The sequence below is a fragment of the Juglans microcarpa x Juglans regia genome, chromosome 6S (genome assembly GCF_004785595.1).
Source record: "Juglans microcarpa x Juglans regia isolate MS1-56 chromosome 6S, Jm3101_v1.0, whole genome shotgun sequence".
Lineage (NCBI taxonomy): Eukaryota > Viridiplantae > Streptophyta > Magnoliopsida > Fagales > Juglandaceae > Juglans > Juglans microcarpa x Juglans regia.
The window spans coordinates 19624576-19637854 of record NC_054605.1 but is presented as its reverse complement, the minus strand read 5'-3'; the positions used below and the strand labels follow the sequence as shown (position 1 = coordinate 19637854).

Here is a 13279-nt window from a genome sequence, read left to right as displayed (position 1 = left end):
TTCATTTTCGACTTTTGCTTTCTCAATAAGCTTGAAAATATCTGTACATGCTCAGTGGTTCTATATATGTGTGTGTAAATGCTCTGGCAGTGTGCATTGTGAATTGAATTCCCATCCACTTTATGAATAGAAACAATAGGCGTATGACCACAGCCGATTCTCCCCACCCATCATCGGAGCCCAAATCGTCGTTTCTTGAACACGCACAGGAGTCTTGAATATTCCAACTAATTTCTGCAATTCCTTTTCACAAATTAATAGACCCAGTTCCCAAAAGAGTTGAATTTCAAGTCTCCGATCACTGGCTCAGTAAAACACCATCATCACCATGGGTTTGCCTTTGGTGGCATTGGCCAAGCTCAAACTCCTTTCCGCCACCCACACTACTCCCAGCCCCTTGGTAACCAGCTTGGTTTGGCCTTTTCTCCTCAAACTCTCCTTCGGTTTCGGGCTGGCTCGTCGTACTTACATAGACGTAGTCTATGCAGCCAGGCTCTTCTTTTTCCAACTGGGTCAGATTGCCTTCGATACTGAGCCGGCTCTGGGCCACAACTCCAGAGTTGAGCGAGCTCTCCGGTTAGTGTACCAGAGGGTGACCTACGCTTCACGATCACAAGCTCCGGAATTGGATGCCGACAACTTCCACACCCTCTCCATGATCGCACTTTAAGTGCTGCATCTCCAGGTAATTGGAGTACTTGGATTTCTACAACCACGAATTCCGTAGTTATAGTTTATCTTCTTCTTAATTTCTATCTATTTTCACTTCTTGTTGTCTTATGCTTTGGTTACACTTTCGGATTTGGAGTTTATCGATCTGGCACAGTTCTTGATCGCCGTTAGATTTATGCGCATGGTAAAAGAAATAAGGAAAATCACTTATTATTGTGGTTCTAATTCCTTGTCTTCTTGATTCGATAGAATGGCAGCTTGTTCCTACGATGATTTGAGTTCTCGATCTTTCGGAGGTAGATCGATGTATTTCCGTTCAGTTGGGTGTATTACTGTTAAAGCACTGCAGATTTGTTTGTGGGTGTTTTTGTCCTCTTGGTGATCTTGCCGGAAAGTCGCAAAACATGATTTAATTTATGGAAGTGTAATTAAAGTCTTATGTTCGACGACTTTGCTTCTTGTACGTGTTTGGTAGTTGAAACTATAAAGTCCCTTCATTTTCTTTCTGGTATATCTTCTGAGATAAGTCTCTGCAAACGAAGCGCATTGCAGAGATCTTGATTCTTAATTCGTCAATAAGAAAAGTTATCCTTCCTCTCGAATATATAATATTATTCATCTGCTAATGATATATAAAATATCATATACAACCTTGATCACTTTCTCCATGGTGTTCTTGATTTTCTTCTTTTCTTTTTGATTGGCTGGTCTTTTTTTATTGGAAAAGGATCGACATCTTTTTTATGAGCAGAAAAGGACTATGCCTATGGGAATGGGGCACAGTTTTCCACGGATTATGTCAACATTTTGTTTTATTATTTGGAAAAGGAAAACTATTGGAATGGCAAATTGAGCGACGCCAACAGATGCCAAATTTGTAAAGAAAAGTATTCATCTTGTTTTGTAGTTCAATGGAAAAACTATTATTATTCCATCAATTTTGAGGAATTTCGAGTTTTTCAACACTTTTATTCATATTTTTTAAAAGGAAAATTCTATTTGGAGTCTTCATTTGGGGATTGCTTTGCAGGCCTAAATGAAATGCTTCGTTTTATTAGTTGAAGTGAAAACGAGCAGATGGAATCCCTTCCTTTCTCAGAGAAATTGCTTCCTTCCTCCGATGAAATCGTTACCAAAGCCTTTTTCCGTGAACGTTGCCTACGCACTTTTCATATCATCTCTCATCTCTCTCCACTTATCTTTTCCTTCCCGCATATATTCTTCATCTTCCTCTTCCCAACCATTTGATACCTCATTTTCTTCATTTGAAATTATATAATCCTCATCTGAATCCTTAACTTTGGACCGAACCCTTCTGTTGAAATTTCTCTTGCAACCAACTTCGCCTCTCCTCACCATATGTTCTTGCGCCTAAAAGACATAAATTTGCAAAACTCCAATTACTTAAATCTAATCACACAAACATTATTAAGATTCATGAATTCCACCAATTGATATCAAATCAAATCGCATGTAGAAATCAATATAAAGATTCTTTGACTTTTTTTTTTCCATTTCTTGCTTACGACATACTATTCAAATGGGGTGGTAAAAATTTCTTATTATCAAACACAAAAAGAGCCCAAAAAAAAAAAAAAAAAAAAAATCTCAGGCTTGCTCTAGAACTTATTCAAAACACATTATAATTAAACCAAAAAATCATCCGTTGGATGAATAACATTTTACTTGAATTCCAGTTTTTTATAAAGGTCAGAACAGTAAAAGGAAATATGAAATTACAAAGAAGCCTTCAAAAAAGAAAAGAAGAAAGAACATTGAGTCAAGTAGGAAAGTGCAATATGATGACGAGAATGGTGGTAGTGTGTTTGTTAAAAGTAGATCGATTGTAACAAAAAAAGCAAGAAAAAACCAGGCCTAAAAAAGTTGAGGTATGTTGCACCTTCAGATGATTTAGATTTCGTGTATTTTGGATCATTTGATTATGATTTCACCCTTTCTGGAGAAGATAAGCATATCATCTCTAAGGGAGATAGATAGCAAGTGAGAGAAGCCAGAGAATTTTTTGGGAATTTACGTGGTAGTTTGAGGTGTTTCTTTTTCCAACAAAATTCAGGAAGAAAAGGGTAATGTAGTCAATTCAAGTCCAAAAATGGAGATAATTTAGTCACTTTCTGCACTAGTACTACAAATGAGTCTTCTTAGGGGACTGTACGTAGGATAACTCTTTTTAAAAAGAAATGTTTTAGTCACAAAAAAGTTTTATAAAAGTAAATTCATAAATTGATGTGATTTGATGACTTAATATTATACGTAAAATTGTAAAATTATTTTTGTTGTAAACTAGATTTAACGTATCACATGAATCTACATCAATTTGTGAATTTAGTTTAGTAAAATCTTTTTGTGCCTGTAGTAAGGGTAGACGGCAAGGTCCCGCCACCCATTTGCCTGGCCCCAACGACCGTACCCTGCTTAGGCGTCGGGGCCCGCACCAAAGCACACGGGCGGGAATGGGATCTAGGCTGGGCCCTGGCCCGCCCACATTAGGTCTCTTTTGTCCGCAGTTATATACATATATATATATTAAAAAACTATTTTCACTAATAAAATGACACTGTTTTGAAAAGCAAAATCTTAAATCAAATCCTCCCTCTCTCTCTCTCTCTCTCTCCCTTCGCCGTTCTCTCTGAGTCTTTTATCCTCTTTATCGTCTTCTCTTCCTCCTCTTCTTCTCCTCTATTTTTTTTTTCTTAAAAGTTGAAACATGTGAGTCATAACTGTAAGACATCGATACATGTGAGTCATGAAGGTGAGTGCCACTATTAGACACTCGTAATGGCACTCACATTCATGCTCTATATCTTTCAAAAAATTTATTGAGATCCTAAAGGTATTTTTATCAGCAAGTGACGGCTAGACACCAAGGTCAAAAGATAGAACCACCAAAGCCAAATCATGTCAAGCCATGATGTAAATCTTAACTTGATGCCCAATTAATGCTAACTTGAGTGAAATGAATGACTTTTTTTACAAAATTATGCAGATTATAAATAGATAAAAGAGAACGGGTATAGTCACAAAAATATTTCTTATAAGTAAATTTATAAGCTGACATGACTTTATACGATATATTATATTTAGATTATAATAAAAACAACATACAATTTAACGTGTCACATCAAATCACGTCAATTTACGAGTTTACTTTTATAAAAAATTTTTGTGGGTAAAACATTTATCAGAGATAAATACATAACGATTTGATGACAAAAATGAGATCTTTTGATAAACTTCTCGTAAGAAAAACTAATATATATAGAAAGCTAATCCAGAGAAAATTCATTCATTATTAAAGAATTTAATTACAAGTTATTCACACAGCTTACAAAACCTTTTGTAATGAATGCACACTTGTTGGAAAAGCTTGCCTATTGCCATAGATCTGTCGTAACTTTAAACTTCTCGTCAAATTTTCTATTTAAGCCTCCACTATGAATTAGATCTCTCGTACTGGTTTGATGGTTGAACACAAAATGAAACCTAAGAAATGCAATATTTTGGAATATTAACAACATGGAACAATGTAGTCAATATGCTAATCATGTACAGGACAATGAGATGCGGGGCCAACAATAATGTCGGGGAGGAAGCTTCCTTGAAGCTTCCACAACGCATGTGGGAATATATAACGTTTGTCGTGTGACTCGTGTGACGATGTGCATGACGCACGGACGACTTTGCATAACTTTTGCATTGGCCTTTGAAGAGAAACGCAAGTTATCCAACTAGCTAGTGTTGTTGTGCATCTTAAATTTTGTCTATCTCAATTAGACTTAGATATGTGACACGTCTTAAGTAGCTACCACTTAGGTAATTAATGGACGAAGTTACTTAAAATGCGATACATCAATGAATATGATTGGACGTGACAAAATTTAGAGGAAGATTATAACTATTCTACCGATTTTTATTATTTTTTTCCTTCCTGAAATATATAGCAAAACCGGAAAAGAGAGAATGATTATAACATAACTATCTAGCTAATCTCAAGGTGAGTTGAAATAAGAAAAATGTCACCTACATACATGAACCAAACTCAGTACTTGTCCGACAAGAATTCAATAATTCATTCTTCAATGCATGGGGACCGATGGAACTGTACATTTCGTGATTTGCCACAAGATCATGTACATGCAGCCAAGAATAATAATTCTGCGGCACGTACATTAATAAATGAGAAAACGTCTAAAAGATGTATGCACATTATTAGCATGGATTGACTCGAAATACACACAAAAATAAATAAAATAAAATAAACAATTAATTTGTGGTGGAAAAAAAAAGTACAAAGATATAGGATGATCTATAAAGAAGAAGATTAATCGTTAATCAGTGGCAGAATTGGAGCAGTGACAGTAGAGAGGCAAAGGAATTTGTCTTGATGTTGCAAAAGTGATGGGCTCTGTATATGTTTGTCTCTCTTCATCAGATTCGTCGGTTTCTTTATGTTTTGTTTTTTTTTGAAAAAAACACAACAACTTCATAACATTAAGCAAAGTTGGCATTACAAAAGGCAAGATACTACTATCTATATAATTTACATCAAAAACTTCATGAGCTAATGAAAGTCTTTTTAGCAAGTTGATGAGCCACTTTATTAGCATCCCTTCTGATATGTTGAACTGTCCAGTTTGTATCTAACAATGTGGCCTTTGTATCTTTCACCAAACAGCTTAGTATTCCATTCTGTGAATTACTTTGTCTCATAGCATTGACCACCTGAATTGAATCCCCTTCGAAAATAATATTTTGCAAGTCTAGGTCTTTACACAATTTTGCAGCCGTGAGTAACCCCCTAGCTTCTGCAATATCAGGTTGTGAACAAAAATGAGTGGGCTACATAAAGGTGGCTAGCACTTCTGCCTCACTATCTTGAATAACCACTCCAATGCCAATTCAGTAATCCTCCTTCCTGATAGCTACATCCCAGTTAAGTTTAAGCCAAGAGTATGGAGGTGTAATCCATTGTCTACTAGCTTGGGGTTGTATCCTTCTATGCATGCCTGCTTGCAGTGATTGTATCTGTTTAAAGTCTGTTTGTGCTTGCTTAGATCTCTTTGTAATTACTTCTGGGGTACCGAAAATGCCTTAAAAAATCCACTTGTTTAACTCTACCATATTTCCTTTGTTGTTTCTGCAAATAAATTAGTCTCCTCTTGATCTATTCTCTGTAGCAAACTCAGAAAAATATAATCAAAATTTGCATCAATAAAAGCAGCCTTTTGAATTTTCCTGCTTCCTAACCCCCAAACATCTTGTGCAGATGGGCATGACCAAAGAATATGAGCAGGTGTTTCTATTGCATTCTGACAGATGGGGCATAATGGGTCAGTAGTAATCTTCCTTCTGTGCAAATTTTGTTTGGTTGGTAGGGAATCTGTAATGGCACGCCAAATGAAAACTTTTACTGAATTCTTTGTTTGCAGCTTCCATACTTGTTTCCATAACTCCCTTTGATCCCTTTTTGTATAAGATTCCCCCATTTGATTTTGTTGTTGCTGCTTATAGAGATGATATGCACTGCGAACAGAAAATTCATCATTTGAAGTGGCTTTCCATACTAGCTTATCCTCTCTATCACCTTGTGACACAGGTATTTTTAGAATTTCTTTAATTTTTGCCTCATTAAAAGTCACTCTCAGTAGTGGTATGTCCCACCATCCCTTGTTATGATCAATTAAATCAGCCACAATTGCATTGTCTGACAGACCTCTCCTTTGTGAATGAATGAGACCAAGTCCAATTGTTGGGATCCATTTATCAGTCCACACTTTAATTTCATTTCCATCTCCTACCCTCCATAAGCATCCTTCTTTGATTACGTCAATGACTGAGTGTAAGCTCGTCCAAAGAAATGAAGGTCTAGATCCAAGTTTAGCCTGTAGGATTGATGAAGTAGGGAAATAGATTGCTTTTATTAAAGTGGCTGCCAATGATGAAGGCTGAGTGAGAAGCCTCTAAACTTGCTTGGCAAGTAAAGCTTGATTAAAACTCACTAAGTCCCTGAATCCCATGCCACCTTCTGATTTACTCAAGCTCAAAATCTGTCAGCTTTTCCAGTGAACTTTAGACATATTTTCCTGAGCACCCCACCAAAAATTTGCCATTAAAGCATTTAATCTATAGCATAGTGTCTTAGATAATGAAAAAACACTCATACTATATGTGGGAATAGCCTGAATGATAGCCTTGATTAAAATCTCCTTTCCAACTTGTGATAAAAACTTATTTTTCCAATTCTCTATTCTCTTACTAACCCTTTCAATAATGCCTTGGACTTCTTTGAATTTCGACCTTCCAATAAAAGATGGTAATCCCAAGTACCTTTCCAGATTAGTAGAAGCTCTTAAGCCAGCAACTTCCATGATATATTTTCTGGTCAAAGGATTAGTGTTTGTACTGAAAAATAGTGAGGTTTTTTGTTTGTTAAGTTGCTGTCCAAAAGCCAGTTCATAACCATGTAATATCTGATTCAAACTTGCCCATTCTTGTAAAGAGGCCCTGCAGACCAGCAGACTATCATCTGCAAAGAAAACATAGTTCATCTTTATTCTTCCTCTTGCCAATGGAACCCCTGAAATTACACCATTCTGTTCTGCTTGGTTTAACTTAGCAGTTAATGCTTCAACACAGATTACGAATAAAAAATGAGATAAAGGACAACCTTGTCTTAAGCCCCTTGGTGGTTTGAAAACTTCTTGAGGGGTCCCATTAAGTAAAACTGAGAATGATGAAGAGGTTATACATCTTTGAATCAGTCCAGTCCACTTTTGATCAAACCCCATTTTAAGCATGGCTTCTTTGAGAAAACTCCACTCTACCCTATCATAGGCATTGCTCATATCCAGTTTCATCGCCATATAACCTTTGTGACCCTTCAACTTGGTTCTCATGGTATGAAGTGTCTCATAAGCTGCTAATATATTATCAGAAATGAGCCTTCCTGGAATAAAAGCACACTGATTCTGTGATATGATGGCAGGCATGACCCCCTTCATTCAATTGGCTAAGAGCTTTGTGACAATTTTGTACAGCACATTGCATAAACTAATAGGTCTGTATTTAGTAATGTTCTTTGGGTAATTATGCTTTGGTATCATCACAAGATAGGTATAATTAATAGATAATATGTCTTGCTCAGAATGAAGAAAAGATAGAATGGCATCACATACTTCATCACCCACAACATACCAATATCTTTGGTAAAAACAAACTCCATAGCCGTCTTGGCCTGGTGCCTTGTATGGCCCCATTTGAAAAACAACATCTTTAATTTCATCTTTGTTAAAAGGTAAAAGTAGCTTGTTATTCATATGTTGAGTAATTTTTGTTTTAGTAGCATTCAGAAATTCCTCAATATGATTAGGCTCAGAAGTAGCAAACAAGCCTTTATAAAATTGAGTAAAAGCCTTCCCAATATCTTCAGAGTTTGTCAAAGTAATTCCTGACTCATCCTCAACTTGCACAATTGTGTTCCTCTTTTTTCTTTGACTTGCACAGAGATGATAGTATCTTGTATTACGATCTCCTTGTTGTAACCATTGCACCTTATCTCTTTGCTTCCATTTCATATACTCCCTCTCAAGTATATCATCCACTTTTTTTTGAGTTTGTTTCAACTGCTGCACAGATTCTGCAGTAAGTGTTTGCTGAAGATGTTGCAGCCTATTGGATTTCTGAATCAAACTTCCTCTTTCCTCCATTTCCTTCCTATAACTCCATCTCCTCAAATCAGTCATGCAAGTCTGTAACTTTTCTTTAATCCTTTGAAATCCTGTACCATGACCTCTCGCTTGATTCGATGCCTTTTTTATCACTTGTTCACAGTCTAAGAAAGAAGACCATCTATCTTCATATCTCCTAACTTGAGCATATTTGAATGGATTAATATGTTGCTGACTTAATAACATTAATCTTTATGTCATTCCATCATTATTGTACTCTCATTTTTATCATTATTTGCTTCAAATTTCTAACACTTCACGTGCCATTGAAAAGGCCTAGTTGTATTGTTAACTGTATAGGTCCCCGGCTGGAGCGTAGATATTAGAATTGTAGGAAAACCCAACAAGGTGGGCCAATTCAAAACATTAGGATGAGAGATAAATCAATCATGGGCTTTGACTAGGCCCAAAACAAACGATCCAGTACCAAACTTGAAAAGGGTGCACCTCATAATTCATTACACAAAGGCCTAAAGCTATAAAAGAAATTAATCATAAAATTAATACAGCACCAAATTTTAAGAGTTTAGAATGATAAAAATAAAATATTTTTTATTATTTTATAAAAATTTTAAATATTTGTTTTTGTGCGCAGGCCTGAATTCGAAATGGGAACTGTGGAGGCGGCTCGAAAATGTTAAAGCTTCTAGAATGGATGAAGTTGATGTCAAAGTGGAGATGAATTCACACTTCAGACTTTGGTTGAGACGCACTTCAGTCGAATTTGATACGAAGACTTTGAACTTTGTGTTCAGAAGACTTTGAATTTTGAATGCCCATTGGACACGGCGAGTGAGTCCATTAGTGCACCCACTCCTACTCATTATTTTATCTCTCAATCTAATAGATATTTATTTAACTAAGAACACTGTAACGACACCTCTTAAAACATGCCAAACCTATCATAACTCAATTCAACTTATCGCTAAAATATGCAAATAAATAACTTTTCACTAGCAATATATTCCATTTTTATTTTATTTAAATTTAATAATAAAAATAAAATATCACATATTAATATATAATATGAAGATGATAAATAAAATTTAGAACGGTGAAATGGGGTCAAACAGCGCGAAGTCCGGTCACGCAATGGTAAAATCGGGTCAAAGTGGTGACACCGCAAAGTCACGTCACGCGTGAGCTGCTTCCACGAAATTGTCCTACGCCAAAGGAAACTTGATTCTCAAATTTCTCCAGCTTTCCACCCAACCAAGTTACCCCCAACGGCTGGTTTTCTATGCCTCTCTGTCTCTATATTTCTTTACACCCATATATATACAACCCACCCCAAGCATCGGTCATTCGGAATTTCGGGCCAAAAAAGAAAGGAAAGGAACTTGAAATGGCGGGAGCAGCTTCGGCATCTTGTATCTTCTGCCAGATCGCCAGCAAATCCACCTCCACTACCATCCTCCACAGCGTACATCTCGCTCTCCTTTTCATTTTTTTCCCCTCTATTTTTCCTCTGCTCCGTTTGGTTGCGAAGAAAATTGTATGATTCTGATTTGAGTTTTTGGGTTTCTGCAGGATGAGAAGGTCGTTGCGTTTGAAGACATCAGCCCATCGGCTGTCAGGTTTTGATTTATGAGTTCTACCCCCCCCCCCCCCCCCGGGGGAGTTGCATTTGTTTCGTGGATTCATGTTTGAAATATTGATTTGCTTCTCCTTGTGTGCGTTTTCGTGGACTGTTTATTTTGATCGTGTGGTAAAGGAGAGAAGAAATATGGGGACCCATGTGAGAATCCGGGTTTTTCTGGTTGAATTTGGGGATTTTGATTATATTATGCGAAGGCTTTGTTCTAATTAAGATTCAAACAAAGTAATGAAAATAAGCTGTGGATGCGGGACGTCCTTGGACGGTGTGATTTTCTATGAAGTGTCTAGAAAGACGAGTGGTGGGGATTTGGTGGACAGGAGTTGGCTTGGAATAATGATAGGAGTGATTGAAGAAGTGGAGGTGGAATGAAAGTTATTGTTTCAAATCTCTCCCTCCCTTTCCTTGGCCCCTTTCGGCTAAAACTCACTCGTCCAAAAAAAAAAACGAAAATCAATGTTTCCCATGTAGAATTTTGATCGAGGGAATGATGGCGAAGGTGGAATCGCTGCAATATCGATAATAAGGTAACTAAAATACCCAATAAAATCTTCACCTGAAATGAACGAGAGATAATGTGTAAGGATATCCGTCTTTGATCTTGGCTTGTGCATTTGTATCTGTGCTGCTTGCCGTTAGTGTACTTATGCTTTCTGTGCCTCCTCCAATTCTTGTGTAATTGTCTCTACAACATTCTTAAATGCTTGGAAGAGATTCTTCTGCCATGTTTGTCTTGATAAGCATGTTTACCATGTTGATCCCATTTTGGAATTTGGCTATTAGTCCTACGGTCATACTACTTACAATGCTTACGACTTCTCTTTTTAGTTTGACATTTGGAATGGGATGATATTTATGTAGGCATTACTTGGTGATTCCTGTGGAGCACATTCCAAGTGTAAAAGACCTCCAGAGAAGAACTGAAGACTTCTCCTTAGGTAAAGAAACTTCTACAATAGCCCTCATTTAATAGTTTGAACAAGTGTGGCACATCCTTTCTTTTAATATGCCACCCTTTTCTCCCAGTGTAATATTCTGTGTTTGTTATGTTGTCCAGTAACTCACATGTTGGAGGTTGGGCAAATGCTGTTACGCCGAGATGCGCCTCAGTGTACACAGTACAGGTATTGCCTCTTGTACATGAAGATAGATGCCTTCAAGATTATCTGATGTTAATTAAAGAAGATAGATTAGTCATCAAGAGGCTTCAGAAAATTCTCAGATTTGAAGCTACGTTGTTATCAGTTCATCATATCTTTGTTTAATTGCCTCTGCTATTTAAGTGTTGTTAGTTCTACTAATATTTTAAATGAATCCATACAATCAATTGTACTGAATGAAAACAGTGGCCAGTGAAGAATCTATATGTCCACGTGATTGCTTGTAATTTGGTCTACGTTAATCACCCTATCCTTCATTTTATGTTCTTTACCTTTTAGATTTCAATGGTCTCTGTTCTAACATGTTATTGATTTGAAAATTTGGTTGTGATCCTTTGTATTAACAAATTCTATGCAATGAATGAGGTCAATGGGTTTGATTAAAATTAAGCATGCATAATTAATCTGGGAACAAATAGGTCAGAGATAACCTGAATTTTGCTTTACCCCATTTTACAAACAAAATGAACTGAGTCAAGCTGAGAATTACATCGCTCATTCTCTACTCATTTATTTCAAGTTTTCTCGTGCAAGCCATTGAATAAGTCTTGTGCTGAGCTCAAGCAAGTCAACTTGTTTGTCAGCCGTAATTTTGCATGTAAGTTTGTTTATGAGAACAAGATCCTCTCTCCTCTTGACAGATTTGGCTTTCATCAGCCTCCATTGAACTCTGTTAACCATCTACACCTTCACTGTCTGGCGCTACCCTACACACCCAGGTTAGTATGTATATCTTGTCACTGTATACCCACTTTATGTTCTATATTATTGTTCATAGTTGATATTGTTCTAACACCTTTAAATTCTCTACGAGCTTGACCAGGTGGAAATGTGTGAAATTCTTATCTTTGGGATCATTGGGGTTTCTTGAAGCTGAGAAGTTGTTGGAGAAGCTAAAGCCTTTACCACCTGTTATTTCAAAAGTTTGATATCACTCACATTTAGTTGACATCATGCAAATTAAAGATTTGGGTTTTGCCAATAAGCTTCGGTATACATTCCAATATAAGATTTTGTCTTGTTGAAATGTTGTGTTAAGTTGAATTTTGTGAGGTGCGGTTGTATCCTAAAAATATGTAACTCATGCTGCTTAATGCATATGAACATACAATTCCCTATGGATATCCCTATTTGATTGGTACTTGTTGTACAAATTATAAAGTTGTACGCAATGAACATCAGAAATGCTAAATATCCTTGCCAGAGTTTTATATTATTTTATTTTGCGCTGCTTTGTGAGAGATTGCACTAACGATGTTGCACCTCGCAAATGATACATTTGTTAGTTTTTGGAAAACCGTGTTTTTGTTTGACACTTGTTTTCAGCTGGCCCAGTCTCACGCTCACCCCAAGGGTGTTTGATCTTATCAGCACCTGATAAATGGTAATGCTTACCATAATCGTCTGTTCATTTTGGCGCATGATTTCTATGAAATTTGGTTTGTTCATTTTGGCGTATGACTTATATGAAATTAAATTTGTCAGGACTGTCATTTTAATTTTATTTAGCGAACTATATCACCCATCTTTTTATTGACAAACATCTATACAGAGGCATCCTTGGCCAAAAAGTAATAGGGTCTATTGTGATTGATGTCCAGGCTATAGGGTAGGGCATTGATATGTTGGTGCAAGTAAGAAAGCAAGACATGTTGCTTTCAGTTGAGCTCAATTCCTCTGCAGTGCAGATCTTTTCATTTAGGCATTGATATTGCTGAACTCAGATAACATTAATATACAACAGAAAAGTTGAGGACCATATGTGGTTAACGCGACTAAAATTGCATTATCATGCGCAATGCTATATTTGTGCAAAGTGAAATGAGCCTGCATATCAACACGAGAGATCTGGCTCACATGCATCTTATGTAACCAGATTGCGTTGGAGATAGCTTGCAAGACTCCTACTCTCTCTCATGAATCGTGTCCCGATCTTTGATTCTTCGATGAAGTTTGGGTAAAAGTATTTGACTCGTCACCATAAAACCACCTTTCCAGAGTTTAGATGGAGTAAAGAGAATGGAGGGGTTGGTGGTAGACTAGAGCAACTAACTCTGCGTCAGAAAAAATGGCACTCCATTTTGGCAAACAAGAAAGGACTCCGC

The 13279-nt window shown here is 36.8% G+C and overlaps 1 protein-coding gene and 1 long non-coding RNA gene across 2 annotated transcripts; both read left to right on the top strand.

The window, feature by feature from the left end:
• Positions 1 to 1178, top strand: LOC121236739. Its single transcript, XR_005934798.1, has 2 exons — positions 1 to 685; positions 930 to 1178. It is a non-coding gene; the product is annotated as an uncharacterized LOC121236739 (long non-coding RNA).
• An 8370-nt stretch (positions 1179 to 9548) lies between these two features.
• On the top strand, positions 9549 to 12390 carry LOC121236738 (bifunctional adenosine 5'-phosphosulfate phosphorylase/adenylylsulfatase HINT4). The gene is made up of 6 exons (XM_041133172.1): positions 9549 to 9840; positions 9948 to 9994; positions 10876 to 10952; positions 11072 to 11138; positions 11816 to 11893; positions 11998 to 12390. The coding sequence occupies exons 1-6, from the start codon at positions 9658 to 9660 to the stop codon at positions 12101 to 12103; spliced, it is 558 nt and encodes a 185-aa protein (XP_040989106.1). The 5' UTR covers positions 9549 to 9657; the 3' UTR covers positions 12104 to 12390.
• Positions 12391 to 13279: the final 889 nt, after the last annotated feature.

Bases quoted from the DNA above. Each gene is read 5' to 3' on its own strand.
- LOC121236738 (XM_041133172.1), top strand. From the start codon at position 9,658: ATGCCTCTCTGTCTCTATATTTCTTTACACCCATATATATACAACCCA. The intron at 9,841-9,947 runs GTACATCTCGCT...GGGTTTCTGCAG, and splicing joins CCACTACCATCCTCCACAGC to GATGAGAAGGTCGTTGCGTT. The intron at 11,894-11,997 runs GTTAGTATGTAT...GAGCTTGACCAG, and splicing joins GCGCTACCCTACACACCCAG to GTGGAAATGTGTGAAATTCT.